The sequence below is a fragment of the Apteryx rowi genome, unplaced genomic scaffold (assembly GCF_003343035.1).
Source record: "Apteryx rowi isolate R43461 unplaced genomic scaffold, aptRow1 scaffold_203, whole genome shotgun sequence".
Taxonomy (NCBI): domain Eukaryota; kingdom Metazoa; phylum Chordata; class Aves; order Apterygiformes; family Apterygidae; genus Apteryx; species Apteryx rowi.
In genome coordinates this window covers 609,683-633,861 of record NW_020448342.1, presented here as the reverse complement: position 1 = coordinate 633,861, position 24,179 = coordinate 609,683, and the positions used below count along the sequence as shown (strand labels likewise).

Genomic DNA, 24,179 nt, shown 5'->3' with positions numbered 1-24,179 from the left:
GACCACAGAAGTACTGTTTTCATCAGCAGACTGTTGAGAAACAGCTGCAGAAATAGGGAAGCTGATATATATGTTTATATATGTGTGCGTATCTATCTACCTATCTAAAAAACCCTTAAGAATCTTATACTTTATTTTTCTTCTTAAGGTTAGTATTAGCCCATCTCAACAGAAGTTTGCATCCCAGCTCTGAACTCTGCTACTGTAAGAACAATTCACTGGACGAGTAAAAAACAGATGACAAAAAAAAACCCTATAACCTTTCAAGTGTCTTTGGTGATTAGTCCCCCTGTGCTCTATCTACATCATGATAAAGAGTTGCCAGGTGCAAACAGTGGCACAATTCTTTATCGAACAGCAGAGCAGCTAATGCAACATAAAGGACCAGGAAAGGGAAGAGGGGGAATTTGGGGAAAAGAAAGCAGCATGGATAAAGAAAAAATCCCAAGCCAAAACCATGAAAATGCTTCCCAATCTGTAGACTGCAGATATCAGAATGCAGTACAGCCAGGCAGACAATTCTGCTCAACCTCAAAAAGCTACTGCTGATCCATGTACCTCACTGGGACTGAGAAGCAGAGCCTCTTCTAAATTATGATGCTTTATTTGAAGTCAAAGCATTTATTTGCTTTTGTGCCAGCTTTGGATCCTTTTCATCTCTAGCTGCCAGGCCCAAGAGAGAACACATTCCTATAGCTCTGCTGGCAGCCAGCTGTGGCCTCAGTAAATCATAAAGCCTCCTAACAAGCCATTCTTTACAAAAGCCAACTGCAGTTACTAGACATGATAACTTCTCTATTATTCCACTCACTGGAATTTAAAATAGCAATTTAAAGCGGTGGCTAAAAACACTGAAATCTCCCAAACTGCATTTTACCTGTTTGTTTATGTGTGTGTGTATCTGCATTAAGCTCCATTTATCACATGAAGACTTCATTGTTCTCAGCCTGGGAAAAGTGTAAGTAAACACCTGAGACAGATGCATCTGAGACAAAGGCGGGGGGGGGGGGAACATTTGGGATTTATTTTGCACAACTCCCTCAGGATTTCTTATTACAACTAAAAAGAGGTAATTGCAACCCCCCCCCCCAATTCAGTTTGTGGGGCTTGCAGGGCCACATCTCTTATGCTTGTGAAGGTAAACTCTCTTAAGATCTTAAGACAATGATACCCCACTATGAAATGTCACAGTAAAATACACACAGCTAAAATTTATGAATAGCTGATCACGGGATGTACTTTAGAGTCCTGCGAGCAAATGAAGAGTTCTGTCCCTTCTACCTCTCATTCCCACCCATACACCTGAAATTTATCAGTTAAAAACAGTCTGGTGAGGCCCACCATTCCACTTTCACCTCTGTCTAGGAAAAGCAAATCAAAACCTTACCAGTCTGAGGCCCTCCTTCATGTACAATTCTTAAAATGAGTGCCTCAGTTTAGGATTTGCACTAGCATTGCTGTAAGGTCTTTTGTTGGTACAGTTAACAGATGAAAAACAAAACTCTGCCCGAAACTCTACTTTCTAGATTTCAATACCACAAAACACATATTATGCATTGCCAAGCTCTTAAAAAAAGGACCTAAAAGAATAAAGGTGGCTAAATGCCACATAAATTTTACAGTTCTTATCTGACAGGCTAATTTTTCTCAAAAATAATAGGCAGCAGTGTCCTTCCCATTACAAAATTCTTGTCTTTTAGCAGGGAAAAAGATGCCCAGAACAGTTGCAAGTATTTCAGTAACACACTTAGACACCAGCTCTTTTTTGTAAGCAAGCCTAATGAAGTATGACTAATAATGTTCTCCAGCAGAAGAAAGGTAAAAGGGCCTTTGTTAGCATCTACTGAAGCAAAGCAATCATTTCGCTGGGACCGCACAAAAGTTAGCTACTTACCAGTTGACCAACTTCAATAGGTGTCAGGGTTCTGCAGAGCAGTTCAATGTGGGTTGTTTTTTTTTTCCCTCCTCACTTTTAAGTTACCTCCCAAGTGGGTAAACTAGTAAAATGTCTAGTTAACCAGTTGGCTTTACCCAGCTGTTCATCAATGCCGACACAACGCAAAAGGAAGTTACCGGCAAACCGATTTCCCATTAGTGCTCAAGCACACTTCACGGCAGGCTTCTCTTCTTTTGCTGGTGATTACTTGGACTATTTTCCTGCAAGTCTCCTTTGTGCAGCATGTCCCAATTTCTCCATTTATTAGTAAGAGACAGGCAAGTTTTCCCTGACCTGCTGTGATCCATGCCGCTACTACAGCTTCGCTTGGCTTTTTCATGCACTAGAGCTGATCCACTTCTGACCCTCAGAGGTTTAGAAACAAAACTATTCRGGCACCGAGAGCAGGCCAATGTCGCATAAAAATCTTAAGTTTCCAGCAATCCTGATATTTAGGACTAAAAATTGCCACATTAAGAAACCTAAATTCAAACCTAATCTGAGGTTAAAAATCTCTGCATTTATTTTGGCAATGAAACTTCCCTCAAATGACCAACATAGGCATGCCCTCCCTCATTAAGGTACAACTAACAAGATGACAGAAGTGTATTTCAACACTATTAAACGATTTTCCCACGTTGCTAAAAGCAAAAAGAGGTTGGGCTTTCCGCCATGACTTAATTCTTTCTTTGCTCGGCCAGACAACGCAAAGATAAAGCTTGCTTTTCTCCAGAACCTACACCCAAATTTGCATATAAATTATCGACTGCACTTTGGCCTYGTCCGAAATGCTGGCCCCAGGGGCCGATAAGCTCTGACCCCAGGCAGCACACGCAGCCCTCTCACCAGAGGCAGCGACGTTATTGCTTTGCGCCAAGGACCGCGCAGCGAGAGCCAATCTATCAAGGGCCTCGACAGCTTTTACAGCCTCCCCGTGCTCGGCCCGAGTCAAACTCCGCGGCTCCCAGTGTTGCTGTCATTTGCCCTCTCCCTGCTCCAATGAAGTTCGGGCAAGTCCAAGGCTTCAGCAAGAAAGACTTTTGCAAGCAGCTCCCCGCTTATTGACTGGGACCTGCAGAACAACGGCCCCAAAGCCTTTTCCCCCTAAGTAACACATTCCTAATTGCTAATCGTCATCATGGACCTGCATCAGCCCTCAGACACCTACTTCTAGGAGAGGAAGGTGTAACTGACATGCAAACTGCCAGTCTCATGATCTTTATATACTAAAAAAGACTTCCTGTGGTAACTGTACACACAGCAAGAACTGTAACTGTTCAGTCACACAGAACCGTCAGAAAAATATTGATATTTTTCCATAATACAACTAGTGTATTAGAAAACTAGTGACCAAAACAGATTGTGATTAAAAATATCCCTTGTGGAATCATGCTATGCTAACTGTAGACAAGCGGATATGTTCTTCTTTATTCACTCTGTAACATTTCAAGATCAATATCATGTTGTGCTCAAAATGGAAAAACACTTTCAGACCTGATTCATGATGTCATTATTTCTCCCTAGCATTTTTCTCTGAGGCCTAAAGATCATTTAAATGAAACTTGTACATACCTGACATGGAAGTACACTCACTTGCCAGTGATAATATTAGCCCTTAATTATTATGATTATTTTTAAACAGCTGTATGTCACTCTAGCTGCACATATAAATCTTACTACCACCAACAGGTCATTTACAGTGTCTTAATGTGCTGTTGCCAAATGCACACACACTCTTTTGGGGGTAAGAATTTCACCACTGCTTAGCATGGCTGGATTTTACAGTTGGCAAAGACATCCATTTCTATTTCCTACTTATCAAAGCTAAAACTGGAACAAATAAAAGGAAAGGAGGAAAAAAAAATAAGAACTTGTTTTGGTAGGAATGGAACTCTTCATCAACAAGCAGAAACCAACTACGATAACTCCAGAAATCAATTTCCCTGGATACTGAGGAAACAGAAAGAAGAGAATGGCTCTTTTTTATCATAGCTGTAGCTTTAGATGATTCTGCCATAAAATCTTCAGCCTTTAGGAAAGGATTAGCTCATTTTAAATTATAGAACAGCCCTTGATAGCAGTACGTGAATATTTTTTTACTTTCTTAAACCTGAATATCGGGACTAAGATAGTGAAGGGCATTTCCAATTAAAGCGTTTCACCCGCGTGTTTGTTAGTGCCCTGCCTTCCCAACTGGGCTGGAACGGGTAAGAGATTCAGGGAGCTTTCTGCAGAGGTGCTGGTTGAGAGAACAGCAGTTTCCTYCTGCTAAATCCCCTGATACAGCAGCTTGCCCTTTCAGCTGTCATTCAGTCCAACATGGCTTTTCATACAAAACCAGAGGAGACCAAGTGCAGACTAAAAGCTTGTTTCAAATGACAGATTTCCCTCCCTCTCTGGCTTTCAGCTTCCTGTATTTATGCCCTGAAGAATAAAAAGAACTCATAATTTGTAGTCCATCAAATGTGTTTTCAGATTGTGCCAAAGATGAAGTTTCACAGTTTTTTAGATGGACACCTGAATAAATAGAGCAATAAGAGAAGCACTAAGAAGCACTTCTGGAGTGGAATAATAGAAATTAAAATACAGCAGGTCTTTCAATTTATTTATGTAGCTACTGTGGATGAAACAGTCACACAGTACTTAATAACCCAAGTTCTTCCCCTTACAAATATTCCCTTGTTTCCTTTCTCAAAAATAATAAGAATCAATGCATGCAATATTACATTTCTTGTCCCTACAGGCTAAAATCAATCTTCTTGGACTTTAGTGAGGTCAAGTAGAGAATGAACAGCATAAGAGGCGGCTGAGAAAAACTAGCAAAGCAGTGCAAAAAGGTATGCGCTGCCCCACCCCRCACCGTGCTTGTGGTGCAGGTAAAAAGAGGATTCCTGCTTACAGTACTGTCAATTAGCTATCACTCACAGGCACTGCATTCAGCTTGCAAATTTTTTTAAGGGAAATAAAATCAGAAAATCAATATGGCACGCTATTCTTGTCAAGTTACAAAGCTGAGAAGTAATGCTGCAATATTTAACCTAACCTGTTTTTCATGGGTCCTCTGCAAGGTGAATGATACCCAACTTAGAAAAACGACAGTGATTTTGCTGAGCTTCCCAAAATCAACAGCCATTTTCGTTGAACAAAACCAGAGGCTGCTGAAGCACATTTGTCTTTCGGCTGATATATGTTCACTAAGCGCAGCCCATAACCCACCTACCCACGGCAGCTCCAGACAGTTAGCCTCACCCACAGCTCCTTGCAATTTAACAAACAGTCACATCCAACAAATCTCTTACCAATAGCCTGACAGTAGTTAGACGCTGGGCCCCAAAGAGAAATTTGTCATTGCTTAAATAAATTTTACAGATGTAATAGATAAAGGCAATAAAGAAAACAGGGCTTTTATAAAACAAAGTCGACCAAGCAGAAAGTTGTTGCTCCAGCAAGTGCATCTGTGCGCACAGGCGCACTGGGCCTGTGCGTACCAATGGCATAGAGACAAYGCAGGTTAGGCAGCACGAAACGGCAGCCTGTGCTGCCTTTCAGGAAGCGTAAATTTTATTTGCAGAATGTAAATCTCAAAGCCGTGCTTTTCAATCTGCGTGTGTGATCACCAGAAATTGATTTCAAGGAGATTTGGAAGTATTTAACTTATTGCTCAGAGATGCAAATCCCATCTTGTACAACTGCTATTGTAAAAAGGGAGAAAAACCTGGGTGACATTTCTGGCTTCTGCTTATACGTTTTCATTTTTCAGCTGCTCACAGCTCATTAAACTTTCATTTAAAGTAAGGACTTGTCTATACTGAAGCACACAAATAAAACTATGTATGTTCCACATCTTTTAAGCCAGCTTAAAACTCTTAATGAATAATACAGCTTAAACACAAGATGTTCTTGAAAGCATTTGCCATGATATAACACAAACGTGCTTATGTCCCTCCCTAAATGGGCATGAAAATAGTGTTCAACAGCTTCAGCAAACATGGCAACGGATGCAGTGCTAAAAAGTTTTTGGAAACACACAAAAACATTTCCTGACTTTGGCATGCCTGCTGCATCTCACAGCAGCTTTCTTATAATTTGATACTTCCTTCTTGATACTTCACCATTTAGCACAAAACCAATCAGGTAGGAAAGCTGTTGCCGTTAAATTAAGAAAACCCAAACCACAGATTCTTGCACGTGGTATGTCATGTTCATGCACGACAGTATTAAAAATATCTCTGAAGTGCAGCCTTTCCAACAGAAAACAGATCTAGTCTCGAGCACAGATGAGCTTCCTCTATGTCAATAAACACAAATTGACTGTTTAAAACACAGAGGAAACTGGTTAATTTCTATCTCAATAAAATTTATGAAGCAATAAAAACTTTGTAGTACATGCTGTGTGGTTTGGTTCACTTCCTTGTCACATGAATTCATGAGGAGAATTTTTCCTCTCCCTCCGACGCGTTTTTTCGGCTGCTCAGCCGCACGCTACAGAGCACCTTACGGAGATCAAAAGCCCAGCGAGGCTCATTCTCATGCCCACTCCTCACCCTCAAATTCTCCTAAAGTTTGGCAAGGAACATTTTAATTTCCCATCTTTGCAATGACAATATTTGCGAACTCAGTCTCCACTACAGTGTGAATTGTGCTGAGTAATATAGTCTAACTGAAGAAGGAAAAAAAAAGAAATAGCATGTCTGAATTAGGGTAACTGTCACCAGATCATACTAGTGTGACCCTTTATCCTAGCCATTTAGGATACTAAAGCAGTCAGCCAATTCAAGCTCTTGCAACCCCTGACTAGAATCAATAGGAAAAAGCAAATAGTGTCTGAAACTATATGTCTGCAGGAGCAGGAACAGAAAAAAAATGATAAAGACTTTGTGCATAGTATTTGGTCAGATTAAGTATAACTCTTCCCTCTGTGTTTTATTGTCATTTTTGTTCTCTCTGACCACTTGCAAAAAGCTGCTTTTGACAGGCCACAAAATCAAGGCTTCTGGGAATGTTTTGTTCTCTCTCTGCAAATCCCCTGATGCATTAATTTCCTGACCTTTCTCCTAATATAAAACTACAGCTCGCTCCTTACATGATCATCTTTGTCAGAACAGCTCCCATTCAGACAGCAGCTAATCCACTCCAGCTAATGGTTTCTGTCAGGAAGGAAGCCAGTGAAATGATGCTATCATTAGCCTATACTGAAGCATCTCCGCACCTCATGTGGCGATCCCCTTTCGGCAAATACCAGCATGACAGATCCAACCCCTATCAAATCTAGCTCGCTCAGTCCTAACACGTGCGAACACAGTTCCACTTAGCCAAAGCCATTTTTGTGACCAGGTTACACCACTGGAGACTGTGGGGACTCACTGGGGTGAGTATTTATCCTCTTGTAAGGTGGGAGCCAACCTTGTGGGAAGACTTCTCCCTCGCTCTTGGTCCTCCACATTGCTTGTAGAGCTGTTGGAACTTGCTGACCCACCTGCCTGCCTTATAAAAACGAGTCTCTGTGTTTCAAGGCACGAGAGGTAAAGATGACCATCTTAAACCACAAAAGTCATTGGCAAATAAAATATTGTCTTTTTCTCCTCCCCCTTCCTCCCCTCCATACTTTCTGTGCAATAGTCGCCAACAAATTTAGGGATGCTTGGAGGGCAGGATGGGGTAGAATCACACTGAATCAGGCCGTTTTATCAGGAAAAGCAGAAGGCACCCTGACAGAGGAAAAGGTGCCAATGGGGAAAAGGGCAGACCTCCGTATGTCTCCTCCCATGGGTTCCCACTAATGGACCATGTCTCTARACAGTAGACAACCAAATGCAGTAACAACAGTTGCCGTGACAAGGAGTCTGTAACACTTTGGGAAGGTGTGAAAAGAGTGACAGTTGGCTGCCTTTCGCGATTCCTTGGCACAAGCCTCTCTGCTCACCCAGAAGGCAGCCGAGGCTGTGGCACCATTTCCTCAGTTTCACTATGTGCACAGCTCCTACCAATGATCCTTTGGCTATGTTATTTTAGGTAATTAGATTAAACTGGCTTGGTTTCTCTCTCAGGGTTTCTCTTCTGACAGAGACAGAAAAGAGTACTAGAAACTCAGACCATACATGTAGCATAATGGTCAGGGGACACAAAAATAAGGAGGTTTTTCTGCCTGTTTTGGGAACTTAACAAAAGACTTGTGTCCAGATGTAAAGATTAAAGCAGAAAAAAAGTAGATCTTGTATACAGAAACCACATTTTCTCTTGGAAGACTTTTTTTATTCTGGCTGAATAGCTATTACAAAAGGCATTTTGAGAAAGAAATGTTAAAATGACCAATGAAAACAGCATGGAAGGGGAGGCATCTTGCTTTAGAAGAAATAAAGGTGGAGATGGAGGACTGCAGACTTAATAACCAAGAGTGATGTATTCCTCTTAGTGAAGCTCTGAAACTACCTAGAAAAGATACAGAATACTCACTAAACAGAATAAGTTTGGTTTTTAATGAGTGCCCATGAAGAACGTTTTTAGAGGCAATATGAAATGTTTCTTTCCCTTCACCATATTACAGACAGCCCACATCCAGACACCATCTTTGAAACATCCTTTTTCCCTTTGCAGAGTCCAATGCATTATGCACAATCATCAGAAATGATCTCCTGTAGCAGGAAATCTTTTGGGGACAGGCAGACAGAGAGCTGCTTGGGGAGCTGCGCCAGATTCCAAGGAAGCAGGCTTGGGGACACCGGAGAAGAAGTGCGCCAAAGGAAAGCCACCACCGCAGCTTTTTGTGGACTCTTCCCAGCTCACAGCAACAGTAGGCAGGTGGAAAGCTGCTGCCTTTATCACTTCATTTGTGAGAAGTGTCAGAAGATTGTGAAAACTGAAGAGACGCAGAAGGGAGAAAACTCTTGGGCAAAGGTTCCCTGTTCTGATAAAATGTTGCCAAAACAGACCCATTCTAACTTCTCTTCAGTTTTGCAAACTCATTTTACTTTTTGCTTCTCTCATCCAAAAAGGCCCTTTTTTCCCTCTCTTCTAAAACTGTCCAGTGAATGACATCTAGAGATGTCTGAGAACTAACACCAAAACCTGATTTTAATTCATCACACTGCAAAATTTACCAAAGGTTTAATACAGGCTCTTTACATAGGCATTTTGTTCTCTCTGACAAGGTCCTGAAAGTAAAAAGCACACTCTTGAGAAAAAACAAGTTGCTTCAAACAATGATATATTCATCAACCATTCCTTTCAAGAAGTTTCCATTTTCCTGAAAAGATTTCATATTGTCTTTAATCATGTTTAGACTAGGGAAAAGACACCACTCACAATATTTCAAATGCCTAATGACAGAAGGCAAATCTCCAGAAGCAGATAAGCTTGAAAAACTGGAATGTGGAAATAAAACAYCCTTAAACCAAAAGGCTGCAGGTAATTCTTCCAGTATATAGCCTCCAAGAAAGKCCAGACATGCTTCCATCCAGAATGGCAGCCATGCAGTTTGCCTCAAGTACTTTTAAGTCTCACCAATCAACACCCACTGTTTTACAAATCTGAACACAGCAAAATTTTTTGTCTTCGATATGTCTTTTTTTAGAGGTTAAATATATCCACTTCAAGTACACATGGAAACTGCCTAAAAGGAGCCCTCCTGCCTACAGACATCCATGGAAAGGAGGATCTGTCTGACAGGAGATCAGCAGAAACAGTCAGAATCCAGACAGTAGAACATGGATTTTCTCTCTCTACAGGATGTCTTACTTATATAACTAACAGCCTTGATTTTCAAATTACAAAAATAATTTTGTCATCTAGGTGATTCCACAGGGTCTTTCAAACTATTGCAACAGGATCTCAAATAAAAGGAGTTTAACCTTCTGCAACAGAGAAGGAAAACACTATTCTCAAGGACATCTCTAAAAATTGCCAAATGCTAACAAACTTCCAAAAAAAATCTTTATTCTCTGAATGGAAGACATTCTTAGAAGTAATCAGGACACCTCACTGGACAAATTTAGGGCCCTGAAAGTCAAGACAGCATGCTTCCAAATAGATTTAAGTCAATCTTGGSCTATGCTTCTGAAAGCAAAGGCACTGTACACAGAACCTTCCAAACTGCTTTGGATTTCAGATATTCACAACGAGAGCTGCTGCAGCCATAAAGGATGAATTTGCATCGAGGGAAAACTGCCTTATTTTTCAAACTGTACCATTTCATCTATCCTGTCCAGGGGATGTAGAAGAAACAAGCAAAAGCCAGTTATTGGCTGAGGACCCATCTTCTTCAAGGACTTCTCAATGGGAGATAAATAAAACACCTACACAAAATACTTTTAGAGAAGTGTGGGTTTTTCTCTTGTTGGCCATGAGTAAACTTCCTCTTTCTTTAGAGAATGAATTTGAGACCCAGTTGCTCACTGGGGGAAAGGAAACACAGATAGATAACCAAATGGGTAAAGCCTGCCATCTGACTGAACTACTATATGGCAGATCAACTCAGAAACTCATATGAGAACTTTAAACGTCACCAAACATCAGGGSGAAAAAAAGCAACTTTTAAAAATCTTCGTTAGTTGTACACTGATATAAAAATGACAGATGTCTCACAAGGACAGATGAAAAAAAGACTAGTGATTTCACAGCCCTTTTGGGTTTTCTAAGGTGCAAAGACAGACATTTGTGTCAAGGTTTGCCTACGGGATAGCTAGGTCGTAAACACATCTGCTTAAACTGATGATTCCTATGGTTGTGTCTTCTGAYCCTAAAGATGGTGCAAGTGATGAATGCAGAAAGAACCCAAATGAATGATGAACAGAAGAGAATATTGTTTGGTTACGCTCACTGTTACTCTGTTTCTCTGTCACAATCAGTCATTCATAGGGGAAAATAATGGAGAATTCAGAAAATCCTAAATACTATTCCTGATAGGCAGCAGGACATAATGAGAAAAGAATGAGAAGAATGAAAGGACTAAGAGTGAAATTCTTTTTTTATACAGTGCCAGTTGCTTTACAGATACCATAAATAAAATATACCTGGCTGTATCTTTGAGACCTTGAAGAGAATTTTTTCTTCTCTCCAAGCAAAACTCACCATACAACCAATACCCCTCAAAAGAAACAAATAAATGCTAATAAATATCTACTGCTGGAAAAAAATTGCATTTAAAATAGTTTGAAAAACTAAAGGAAAAGAGTAGCATATCTATCTTACTTTCCAAATTGAAACCAAGAGCTGTTCTTGCAGATGAAAGGTTAGTGTTATTTATGCACCTCACCCAGCATCAATGGTACATTTCTTGGATCTCAATATGCTATACTATGTTTATAACATTGCCTTCCCCCATTCCTCATAAGACAACTTTAAAAGGTTACATTACAGAAAASGGTAGGTTACTGGAGAAGCCTCCTGCAAATTTATGAGAGATCTACTAGCTAGGTATTGGTATGAAAAATGAAGGTTTAAGCCATGCACAGGGGTAGCTTTCCAGTCAGAGTACCTGCACACTCTCCTTTTTTTCTCCACAGCTGTATGGATTCAACAGTTGGTCTCTTCATTACTAGGCTGTCCATAGGAGAGTTGTTCTCTGTCTCATATTCAAATCTCATGGGTCCCTTTGATTAATAGGTGCCTACTAAAATTCATATATAGCTCTCGTTCAGGCAGCATAATTTCCTTTTTACTGCTATTTTTAAGTATTTCTCAAAATGTTGTTTGACTAATTTTAAATCTAAAAAAATTAAAGATGACACACCATGTCCTGCTCTCCTACAAAGTCCCTGTATGACAAGTAAAAAAAACCCCCAAACCAATTATTATAACTATCTTTTTTTTAGATATACAGAAACCTAGGGCAGAGGGGGACCTCAAGAAGTTGTCCAGACTATCGCCCCAGCTTCTGAAGCAGCAACCGTGTCCTTCCTGATAAATGTTTGCCCAGCCTTTCCCCTAACGGCAGGCTCCGCAAGCTCCCAGACATCCTATTCCACAGGCCCATTACCCTTGCTGTTGGAAATGCTTTTCTAGTATCTAACTTAAGTCTTTCTTGCCATGATTCATGACCATGATGTTCTGTCCTTTCTCGCATGGTTATGAAGACCAGACCAACTTGTGACACACCGTGGCCTTCACATCTCACCTGGCTTAATAAAAAACAAAAAACAAAGCAAAAAAATCCCCTAAATCAATTAATTTATTTTCACTGTGTTATTCAATAGCAGGCCCTGTGCAAAAGAGATTGATAAAATTCAGATTATGTAATTTCACACTGAGCATTTCAGTATTGTGGTATCTTTTCTGACCTGTGCTGTCTTTGGACTTCTTCAGACAAGATTTGAGTCTAAATAGGGCTGGGGGCAAAACAGACACTAATTTAATCCTGTGATTAGGAACATAATGCTCTTTACTACTCTATTTCCACCAAACTGTATTTCCAGCATAAATGCATTGTGGCTGACCCAGGCTTTCTGTCATAAACACCTTATATTAGAGCGGCAGCTAACACTCATTTTTCACCAAGTTTTTCAAGGAACGGGTTTGGTGGTTTGTAGGGGAGTTATTTTTAAAGGCCTGAGGCGGAAAGGCTGTTGCGCTGCTTTTTTTGCACTGCTTCGAACAGAAACCTCTTGTGAGGTCTTCTAAAATAACAGTTCAGCAAAAAGTGAGTGCCGAAGCCACTGAGTCAGCCCTTAGATGCCTTTTTTTTCCAAAAATGCAGCTTTCAGTGAATCCATTTTAAATGTTCCTTTCCCCCCCCACTTATTCTTACATAAAAACTTTCCCTCCCAACCCTTTCTCTTTGGAAATTTGGTAACCATAGTTTCTGTATCCTGCTGAGACTTGATATGTAGAGCTGTATTCTACCTGCTATTAAGCTGCTGATAGCAGTGTTTCTGTTGCAATTTATGAGACATGTCAGCTGAAGGCAGAGAGTATTGTACACACTATATTTTCCCAGCTGGATACCTCCGTGAACAGAAAGCAAAAACATGAATACACATGCGCTCGAGGTTTTGGGGGAGGGGAGAAGAGCGACTGCAGGGAGAAAAGGCTGCAGGTTAGATGCGCTGTTGGGTGGTCTAATGCCAGTAGGAAATGAATACATGAATGGCAAGATGCCTCTAAGATTATCAGGCAGCACCGGAGGATCTCAGTGCAGTTGCTGGTGCTGTAGCAGCAATTGGGAGATATCTCCACAGAGTCCTCAGATGCCCCTTTCCCCTGCACAAACTCAATTTTTGCCTTCGGAGAGTTGTAACATTCCTCTGCTGGTTTGTCTGAGCCAGTCCTGAAGGTTTTTGTTTAACGTTTAGCATGAAGACATCTTCATCCTGAATGCGGTTTAGCCATTTTTGCAGTAGTCATATCTGAGGGGCTTTTGTTTTGTCTCTTTTGTTTTTTGGTAGAAAGAGAATCAAGCCACCAAACGCAGGAAATGCAATCATGTCTCAACTTGCTCTGCAAAGCTCTTCCAGATCAGTTTGCTTCCTTTAAAGCTAGCRATATATTTGCTGGCAAAAATATTTTAGCATTTCCTGAATAACAAGGATAGCAGTTTTCATTTTTCTTCATCACACAGACAGCTAAGGTAATGGACCTTACAGGAGAGAGGAGCAGAGTCCAATTCAGCAAGGAGTGAATGGGCATTAAAGGAAGATGCCTGCTCTGCCTTCTGAAAACACCATGGGACTGTAACTTTTTCTACGCTAGAAAGTATTAAGGATTACAGTAGAAAGCATTCACCAACCATTAAAGGCACTGGCTCCCTGGAGATCAGAGTTCTGTGGCCAAGGCTTTTCTCTCCACAGAGCACTGTATTGAGCCAAAAATGTTACAGCAAATAATTTAACAAGTCCCAAAGTTTATGCTTACTTCACAGTCCACACTATATGGAAACATAAGTCACCAGTAAAGAAAAGCCAGATTATTACAACAGCAAAATCATTTATTATGGAACGCATGTTGCTCCAATAGCATATGTGCCTTCCCAAAAGTTAGCAACTCTTGCCACAAGTAACCAGCTTCCAAATTTGCAATTAATCCTTGTTGTTCCCCAAATCACCTCTTCCATTAGAACCACGGAACTGAAAATAATGAAAATCGCAAACCTATTAACGTTAAAATGCTCATAGTCAAACGGAGGATAGAGCCAATTACCATTTAAATAACAACATGAAACTCTTTGAAGGAAAGGCCTTTTGATCTCCAAGATTCAAATGCTGAACAGTGAGAATCGGAGTTCTTTAAATTTCCAGGGAAAAAGCTACAAAAAAAGAACTATGACCCAGGCTGTCAGTCATGTGCTTAAATCCCTAGCATTTTTTACTGTTAAATGTAGCTCTCTTGGAGTGTAATTAGTGGCAATGTCATCATCAATACCACGGTTATTAAATGCTTAAGTAACTCTTTTCTTGCAGTTTGTTCTGGTGTGGAGAGGCAGGGAGTAGGAACGGAGTGAAGGGGAGACACATCAAGGGTAAAATACAGGTTGTCTTTTTCTCCCTTCTCCTTGGGCAACACCAAATTGCAGCTCTCCAAACGGTGATCAAATCACGCTTAGTTGTTAATACAGTTTTTGTCAATCCGAGTGCCTCATTTCATCTCCAAGTCCAAACAATGTAAGGTCAAACTGCATTAAAAAAAATCTCATTCGTGGCCGGATTAAGAGCGCTGCTGCTTTTGAGAGGCAGAGTCAAACGAGAAAACTGAACTGAACTGCAGTTCCAACCTGTGGCTTTTTTTTTTTTTTGCCTTGCTCCAGAAAGCTGTGAAGGAACGACACTTTTGAAAACTGCGGTAGGCTTTGACAGCCTATGGAGCTCGCTGATGTCACATGTCCTAATTGACACAACGCAGGGCCTGCATGGCACATTGCTACAGCCGTTGTTTTACAAGTGCATATTTCACAGGAAACCAACCATTAATTTCCCCAAGACTTACAGGCATACATTTCCAAAAAGGGAGAAAATAAAACTGTTACATATCCATACAAATCAAAATTCACAGAACGGTGGCAGTCAGCCAGCCAAACCACTCCAGGTCTGCTCTCCCATCTGCTTGGCCTGTTAACTATCAGAAAATAAAAGCAAATTGCTTCTTCTGCAACTAATTCTCAGAAGGACTCCTTAAAAAACAAATTCCACAATACAACTTTAATTGCGCAGAACACCTGACGATGATGGAGAAACCTCCCAGCACCCCATGGCGCAGACAACACAGCTCAGCAAGGGGTATGAGAAAAGAAGAGCTCCCTTCTTCCCGTGCTACCAAGGCACCAGGCCAAGGCTGATCAGGAACCAGACCTCTCCTGAGCCCTCTCGCAAACCGAACTCTCCAGTGGATGAGCTCGGCCAATCCATGATGCGTTGGCTGATGCCACCCCTCCCATCTGTCTGCCCCAACCCTTTGCCGGAGGCTCCGGCCCTCGGAGCAGGGACAGCAGAAACAAATGGGTGCCAGGTCCTCTGTCACCACCACCCGTAACGTAACAAGGAACTGATGCTGGCTCATGCCGGCTTGGGAGCTTGCTGGCACTGGGGAGCACACACCATACCTCCTTCTGCCTCTGCTAAACRGGAGGCAACCTCCACAGATGAACAGGCCGAGCAGTTGAGGTCAATAACACCTTCAGCTATTTGTCTGCTGGAGCCCTGACAAGTGATTCTCAGTTTATGGCAGCGTACCATGTCAAAATCATTACTTTTTCTTTTAATCTATAAATTAAAAACCTGTAGTAAAGACTTGCACAGCTTTTGTCTGTCTACCACTGCAATGGTATACAGTAATTAATATACTACAGGTTTCTACTTCACAGATTAAAAAATAATTTGACTAGAAGCACTTTCAACAGCTGCCTATAAATCAGCCCGCTCTGCTTGCAAAGTTCAACTCAGGAGTTATTGTGTCTATTGTGCATCTTAAGGTTCAAAGAAAGATTATTCATGCATTCATTCATAGCCAAGAATGTATCCCAGCAATGAAACTTACCCTTCAAAGCTGACCTAAGCTTAACCACTGCACTGACTAAATAATTTAATTGCTCAATGATATGCTATATCCCTTTTCTGAAGACTGCATTTTTGGTGACTCGAGCTAGGATTATAACCAGTGGTATGTTAATGGCACAGATTCTAAAAACGTAAATGGTTGCTTTCCATAAACATTGCCAAACTGTGAATAAGGGAATAATAGGAATACAAACAGATCTCTGGTACACTGATAGGTTTTTTTTTTTTTAAGTATTTAAAAATTGTAGGGCCATAAAATTAGTTTTGTAGAAGAGAGAGAGACAGAAAATAGATGAAAGCAAAGCTGTTATTTACAGAGAGGTCCTAATAACTGAGTAACGTTGCCAGTGTAAGAGCATTAATTCTGTCACCAACTTTTTGTACCCACCAATTTCTTTTCCTTTCTGCGCTAGGTTTCTGAGCCTCAATCTAATCACAAAAAGCCCAGTGAGCGTTCTCAGAGCGGATGGGAGAGTCAGCAGAGCAACTTCTCCCGGCCTTTCCGAAGCAGCTCTCTGGGGCACTAATTCGGCAAACATTCCAGCCTCTCCTAGCTACACTAAGCCAATGCAATGAGACTGAAGATAAAGGAGAAGGGAAACAATTACATTGTGTGCTACTGCCAAGGATCCAAAGACTCTAAATCTCCTTGAAGCTGAAAACAAATTAGCAGCTTTGCCTGCATCAAGCTGGCTGTCCAAATGGAGGCTGCTTTGCACAACCGCATTACTGACTGTGCTCCTCCAAGATAACGCTGGAGGGATACAAAAACATCTTCTCTAACTTATTTGCTGTCACATTCTTGTCTAGACCAGCAGAACAGTTTGTGGCCCAATCACCCCCTCCAACCTTGGAGCAAAACCAAGAGTGGATTTACTCCTGCCCCTCTCTTCCCAACTTTTTTTTTTTTTTTTTAACCAATCTAATATGCCACTTCCTTGAGCAGAATGAAGATAAGAATAAAGACATTGACTTTGTTTTCTGGTTCTCGTTTCATAGAAACGCACCTTCAGTGGGTAAATCCCAGTCTCTGTGCCACCTGTAATCTTTATCTGAAAGAGAAACTGCCTGTCAGTTCTTGTGGAAAAACTCCAGACTGGTGTCACGAAATAAATGACTAACATGCTGGACAGCTTCATGCCTACTGTCCATTTGAAGGGGCTAGCAGGAAAGGTGTACCACCATTCAAAATGCGATTTAGCTGTGCGGGTGCCTACACCTTCTCTGGTCAGCAGCTTGAAGCACGTACCTCACTGTAACAAAGCAGAGGGTGAGGGCTGCAGAACTGCATGCCTGGGAAAAGGGACAATTCAAAGAAACCAGTCCGAGCAGTTTTCGGGACAAACGGAAAACCTGGGAGAAAGCTCCTAAAGTAAGACACTACGGTTTGTGGTGGAAAATTTGCAAAAGGGCTGCACTGAAAGAAAGTGCCTGCAGTTAGATGAGCGCCTCAGGCTTTCAGACTGCCTTGGCAGAAGCTGGAAGCACCATGGAGGAGTCTCAGGCTTGCACTGGCATTTGCGAGGACAACTCTGCTGCCTCCCCCGCCAGAACTAGGTTTGAATGCGGTCCCAGCTGGTTCTGTTTCTAAAAAGCTCTGACCAGCCAGTTTAATTAGAAACAAACCACGGCGTCACTATGTTTCAAAAGCAAGATGTTCACCCCCCTCTTAACTAGCTCTTGGTTCTTGAGGAAATAGGGCCCATTCAGGGTTTGCACAGAACTGGCCAAGTTCAAAAGCAGCTACTGTCCAGGGGCTAAACTATAAAGCCACTTAAGAGTCATTGTGAACACCCTCTGATGTGCTTATAAATATYAAATTCTTAATTTTTACAAGACTACCAAGTAAGACGTTTTCTTTCCTTTACATAACAATGGAAAATTGAAAAACTTTTTGAAGTGCTTATGGATGATGCCAAAATGCCATTCTGTATTTTAGAATCCATACARCAATAATCTAATTTTACGAAGTAATGAGCATCAGGAGCTTCCACTGACCTTTCTGCAGGTTGTATCATCTCTAAATACAGGTCTCTACCTGGGAATTGTTCCAACCCCGGATTTGTTTCCTCCTTCTCTTTTTTTTAATCGCTTTTAACTCCTGTAGCCAGTGATGGTTTTTACTCTGAAGCTGAGCCAAGTCTCCTGATAGCCAGAGGTCCTTCTGGCAGAACCTGGCTTAGGTGCAGACAACAGGAAACTTGTATTGGCTTCGCTGCCACCAGTAATGGTTTGAGCAAAAATTCTCAGGAAGCAAATATTAATTCATTGCAAAACTTTTTCAGAAATCCCAGAACCTACAGCCATAATTTTCATGACTTTAACAAGATTGCAGAGAATAATCTGAAAAGTACACTTTTTTTTTTTTTTTAATCTGTAACACACATTAGAAGTGATACTCTTCTAAAAGTTGACATCAGTTTACCTCTTCCCTAAGGAAAACAGCTCCTTCAGTGAAACCTGAGACTCTTCTTTCTGTTTCTAAAATCTCACAATTAGAGGGGGGTCACACAGCCTCAGGCTTTAAAGATCCACAAAAGCCAGCTCTATATGAATGCAAGGTTAGGAAGTTTAGGTTCAATCACTGTAGGGGAAAGTAAACAGGCAGTAAAACATAATTAATTGTTTCAATTTACTTAAAGGCAGTTTTAAAGTGACTGGGGGAAAAGAAATCTCTAGATTAACTGAAGATTTATCTGGAACTGCCTCTGCCTGAAACTGTTTCTCTACAACACCTGTTTCAGTGTTATAAGGATCGTGATGCAATTGCCATCTACTGACACTTAACTTCAGGTCCATTTTATTAAAGCAGATTTTTATGTTATTGGTTGAGTCACCTGAGAAAACCAAACAGCCTGACCTAGCTGTTATGGCTATATAGAAACAGCCCTCCCCCGCCCCCCCAAACCAACCAAAATAAAATCCCTTAAATACAGTGAAACATCAGGTAAAGCAAAGCCCTAGTAACCTTCCCAAATAAAAGACTATTTAACAAGTAATTGACATCTATCAAAAAAAATCTGTAGCCTCAGATGATGGGGAAAAGAAGGCTTTTCTTAAATTATTTTTCCAACTAAACCTTTAACAAGGATAATCAATTCTGTCCTTAAAAATGAATTCTTTAACCTTTTATTTCTATAGCTATATCCATTTAAAAATTCTTCAAGATTTAAGTTTGCATCAAGAAAATACAAACAACCGTTAATGTTGATATAAACATTTCTGTCTTAGTTGATACTCCTTTAAAACACAGAATTAAAGGAAAGTCCTCTAAAATGGGCCTTTTTTTCCCCCCAGATGTTATTTTTTCCCATAAATTTGATGGATTTTGGGAATTGATGAACCTTGATTGGGGTTTCCATTGCAACGCTAGCTTTAATAAAACTAGACCTAGTTTTTCAGTCTAAATCAAGAAAGCTATTTCCCTTGAGCTTTTCCTTTTTGATATTCTTTGTTTTCACCCTTGACCTCTACCTTTCCTCTCTCCCTCTTTTAGAGCAAAACTATAACCTGTAATCTTTCAGTCACCCTGAAGGCCAAAGAGCCCTTCACTGTTCAAAATTTTTAAACAGAGGTTTTCCTTGTGCTTTTGGGATTGTCTCTTGTCACCCGTAGTTCCAGACTAGTAGCTAGTTACTACCACATCAGTAATAATTTGAATGAATTATGAATATGCCCTTTGGGGTGAAGAAATGTTAAGTTCCCACTGATTCTAAAATATGAAAAGATGGATATCAAGCCAGACGTTGGTCTTACACAGGCTTGTCAGTCCCAAAACCAAAAGCAGATTTTTGCAATGTAACCCAAAAGGCCAAAAAAAAAAAAAAAAAAAAAACCCAAACAAACAAAAAAACCCCACCCACACCCCCTTTTTATTAAGCTGCTATTAATCTGTATTAGTGAAAACGTGCAGTCCAGCAATAGAGAGAGCCCCTCATTCACCACACTGTACAACGTAAGCAAAATTTATGAGCGTAACAAACTAGAAGACCGTGGCTTGTCCTAACCAGTTAAACTGTATACAAAATTGTCACAGAGTGACTGTGAGAACATCTTTAAGTAAGTGGTTTAATCCTTGAGTCACACCAGTTAGAGATAGCATTGCAACTGTGTTTTCATTCCTTCCTCCCGTGCTATTTATTCAGTAAGAAACCACTTGCACGCATACACACTTTCTTCATTAGCAGGCATCCCTCCTCCCCCTCGCTATCTGCAAACCCGAACACCACATGTTGCAAGTATTTTGTACTGGAATGGTCTCACTTCTAAGCAATCTGCGGCTATTGTGATTTTGCTTTTGAGCAGTAAATGCTCAAAACTGTTGCTTTTCTGAAAGCAGCTCCTTCAGCGTTCATAACCTCACTGCTTGAGCAGGCTCAGTTTCATGTTCAAATAGCTCCAAGCCAATGTTTCCAATCTCAATTACCCGCCTTCCTTTTTCTGTGCACCCTCCCTGCCCCCATATGCTCGTTTGCAAAAGGGATAATTTTCTGTGTGTGTACAAGCAGTGCAGGGAGTCTTCCTCCGCAGCAGTCTGGCAAGATACAGCTTTTTATGGGAGCGTTGTCTGGAATGTGCTAAGTTTTTTTCACTCTCTGCCTTGGGTTATACCAAGATAGTTGCACTCCGTCTTCTCACTGAGCTGTACAAAGTGGCATTTGCCAGTTCCCTTCAGACAAGCTGGCTGTTCCTGCCCTGGCTGAATAGATACTTTGGATATTCTTGGACAGTTATGTCACTCAGCTGTGGCTATGCTCTACTGAGCACTGCATCTGTATCCACAAGGCTGAAGCAACAGGACCAGCACTAGGTGATAAACAAATTATGCCTTGCTCCACACAGTACATATACACAGCCATACAATAAGCAAAGTCATAGAATGAACACTACAGCACGTATATGTTCAGAGAAGAAAGCTGACATTTAAAAATTAAATTTAACATTTAACATAACAGCAGCATCTTTACACGTTTCCTAGGTGCTTTTCTTTCAAGAGTCTGCACAGTCTTAAAAAAAATCTGCTGACCTGAAGGGACAGTGTTGGGAAGGAAGGGGAGAGGAGAAGCAGCAACCTGCCTTCTCTGCTGCATATAAAAAGCCTGGAAAGTAGCAGTGGTTCTGTTTTTTTCCTCCCCTTTTTCAAGTTTTTCCTGTTACAGATCTTCACTACTCTGTGATACCTGGACAAATAACTTCAAACTTAAATTAGTGTTAAAAGGAATGACTAACTGAACATTTCTGGAAAAAGGAGCGCTTTGTTAAAGAATCCAAATTAAATTGGAAGAGGTCAAAATATCCCCTCCTGACATACAACTCTGCCAGCAGGGAACACCCAGGATCTATTTCGCATTTCTCCTTCCCTAAGAAGGTTTCTATGGACATGATTTATCTACTGTTTGCTGTGAGCTAAGAGCCTGGAAAGGTTTGGTTACCATAGCTCAGCTGATTCATGGCAACTCATTAAAGCCACATCAACTCAACCACGTACCTGGGTCATAAGAGTCAGTCCCAAAGGCTTAAAACCACTTTAAGGGGATTCTGTTGATACAGAGGGGTTTGCCTTTAACATTACTATTTGTTTCAGTTGTTTTAGATGAAAACAGTATCAAAGAGACAACAAGTAGTAGTGCAATTTGGAAACTGAAGGCTGGTACGCATAACAGTTCCTTGGCCAGGTCAGAAACGGTTCCCTTTTCGGTTCTCTGAGCACAAACATTTTGCTGCAGTTGTGTCATAGCCGTAAAATACATCAGGATGAAATTCCTGCCATACTGGCTCAGACCAAGCAGTCCACCCAGCCCCCTAGCTTGCCTCTAACAGCAGCCAGCGCTGAATGTTTTGGAGAAAAGTGCAATAAGCACTGCAGGAGCCAGTTACAGGACAAGGTCAGAATTTATATCCCTAGACAAGCACATACACCGAACAGATAAAAGTTAGGCATATCAGTGAAGCGACCGGTAAGGCCCCGCTTACAAAACCTCAGTGCACCTACTGCCAAATCCCTCTCACGGTCCAAATCCTGTAACACCAATCTCAAACTTTTCGCAGACCCTCTGTTTGCATCCAGCAGTACAATCTCCCAAACTCCTTTTGTAAAGGCAGATTTGCCACAAGAGCCCAGCAGAGGTTTCCATGCAAGCCTGTCTCCCCAYTGTGAGACAGGGCCTGTTTCTGCTTTGCTACAAGTTTGTGTGTGGCACATAAGAGGGGTCAGACTCAAAATGCCCTAGGAAATAAAATGAGACAGTTGAGGGCTATAAAGAATTCGGTGCCTTGGGCTTCCTTAAGTCCCTTGACTTACTGGGACTGCTATCTCAAGCAGCAGAAGGAGGAACAATAAAACTTAACATTTAAAAATAGAAAACACGCATATGTCTAGACATTTTCTGAGCAGACTGCATTTTGATACTGACGGATGTTCATACGGGTCAGCAGATGACTCACATGAGTAGCAGAGAGCTGGATTTCAGGTGTTCTCTTAAGGTAGTTGGCCAAAAAGGCCACCTCCTCCGTGAACCACTTCCCTCTACCACAGATGTAAGGAAGCCTCATTTCTGAACTTCTTCAGTGCTTCTCTCCCATAAAAATCCCCACTGCCTTTACAGCTCCGTGCTGGATATGGGAAAAAATACCAAATCGCTGCTCTCCCTGTGCAGCAAGTTAATGTTCTGCATTGCTCAGAAAGGAGAGAAACTAAGTGCGCTGAGCTTGAAAGCTTATCTGTTTTTTCAACTGTATCACTTGGTTTAATAAAGCATATTACCTCTCTCTATAAACCTTGCCTGAACTTAAGACGACAGCATTGATTTAATCATGTTTGTCTGAATTTCTATGGTTTATTGTAAGGTTCTTTGATAAAAGAGATTAGAAAAACAAAAACAATTTTCTCTAATTTCTGCATTTGTTTACTTACGTGTTTGACAGTGCTTTCAACATTACAAGTTTCATTGTTTCATCATGCCTTTGTATTTGTGAAAGTAGGAAAATGTGGTTGTTAAACCACAAAAAATGCTAAGGGGAATCACAGGCAGTCAGACTACTTCTGATTCTTTTAATTCTATACACACATAAACGCCCTTACACACATGTACGAACACATACAGAACTAAAGAGATTTCAAACCGGCTGTATTCTTTTAAAATACTTTTTGCAAAACTAACACCACATAGTCAAAAGCAGAGAGGAATCAAGCTCAGCTCTGTGCAATAGGTATGTTTTCAAAACAATGTCTATGCATACAAAATGCAAACACAGCAGGCGGGGAAATCCATCCATGACAGGTAGCAGCATGCCTCCGTGTAAATTATGTCTCCTCCTTTCCATTGGAAATTTCTGCAAAATAGTGTCAGGACTGATGACAGTACCCATCTGGAAGACCCCAGCACTGATGCCATCAGATTTCTGAGATCTGATATAAAATTACAGCAACCCCCAGATTCCCAGTTCTCACGTTTGACAGCCAGCCTCCAGTTCAAAAGCCAACACGCTAACGCTGGCAAGAGAACTCTTTAAAAATTATAATTCATTTCTCCATTATTTATGGCCAAACAGCAATGGCAAGATGTACCCAAACCGCACAGAGAGGAAGGATGTCAGCGCAGCAACGCGAGAAGGCAAGCGCAGCGTGCTGACAGCTCGCCCTGTGCACAAAGGCAGCAAGGTGACGGATGGCTGTCTCCTCTGCCGTCTTCAAGCAAACAAGGCATCAGCAGAACAAGCGCTCCTCACCACTGCAAGCTGACTCCACTACCAGATGCAGCACCAAAAGCAGGACATGACCCCGGGCAACCGAGTGTGAGAAACAAAACAAAACCAAAAAAACAAGCTCTAAGCAATTTAGAAAGTTGGTTGGTGGTTTCCCCTTTTTCTGGGTCATTTTTATTTCCTCCAGGCAGTAAGAAACAATTACTGCTCTCTTCAAAACTGCTTTCCCAGAAGATAATTACACCATTTAGCAAGTACCTGATTCTAGATTAACCTTATTTCTCAATATAGAAATACAGACTTTTAGCAGTTGTTTCCCAGAAAAAACACAGAGTATCAGAAGAACCAAACAAGAACACGCTCCAGCAACACTACCAAGCTGCTTGATGTAATGGATTTTTACTGTTACTGAATAAGAGTTTATGGTATCAAATATCTGCATCAGCTGCCAGCTTTTGGGTTGACTTGCCGATCAACTATTTCTCATTCCACTACTACAAGGTAGCCTCAATCAGTTTCTTCATTTCTCCCCGCCACCATTAGCACCACTTTGAGTACAT

General features: G+C 41.1%; 1 protein-coding gene across 3 annotated transcripts in view; it reads right to left on the bottom strand.

The window, feature by feature from the left end:
- Nucleotides 1-24,179, bottom strand: part of ZNF608 (zinc finger protein 608) — an 86,824-nt gene that overhangs the window by 19,647 nt on the left and 42,998 nt on the right. The window contains exons 1-2 of one of the 3 annotated variants that reach the window (XM_026063931.1): nucleotides 1,895-2,063; nucleotides 878-947 (exon numbers count right to left, since the gene is read on the bottom strand). The exons of 1 other annotated variant lie outside the window; for it this stretch is intronic. In XM_026063931.1, the coding sequence (XP_025919716.1) occupies nucleotides 878-917 (40 nt within the window). In that variant the 5' untranslated portion in view covers nucleotides 918-947; nucleotides 1,895-2,063. Of the gene's footprint in view, nucleotides 1-877; nucleotides 948-1,894; nucleotides 2,064-24,179 lie in introns of those variants that run through there. One more of the 3 variants, XM_026063932.1, reaches the window with a different exon arrangement.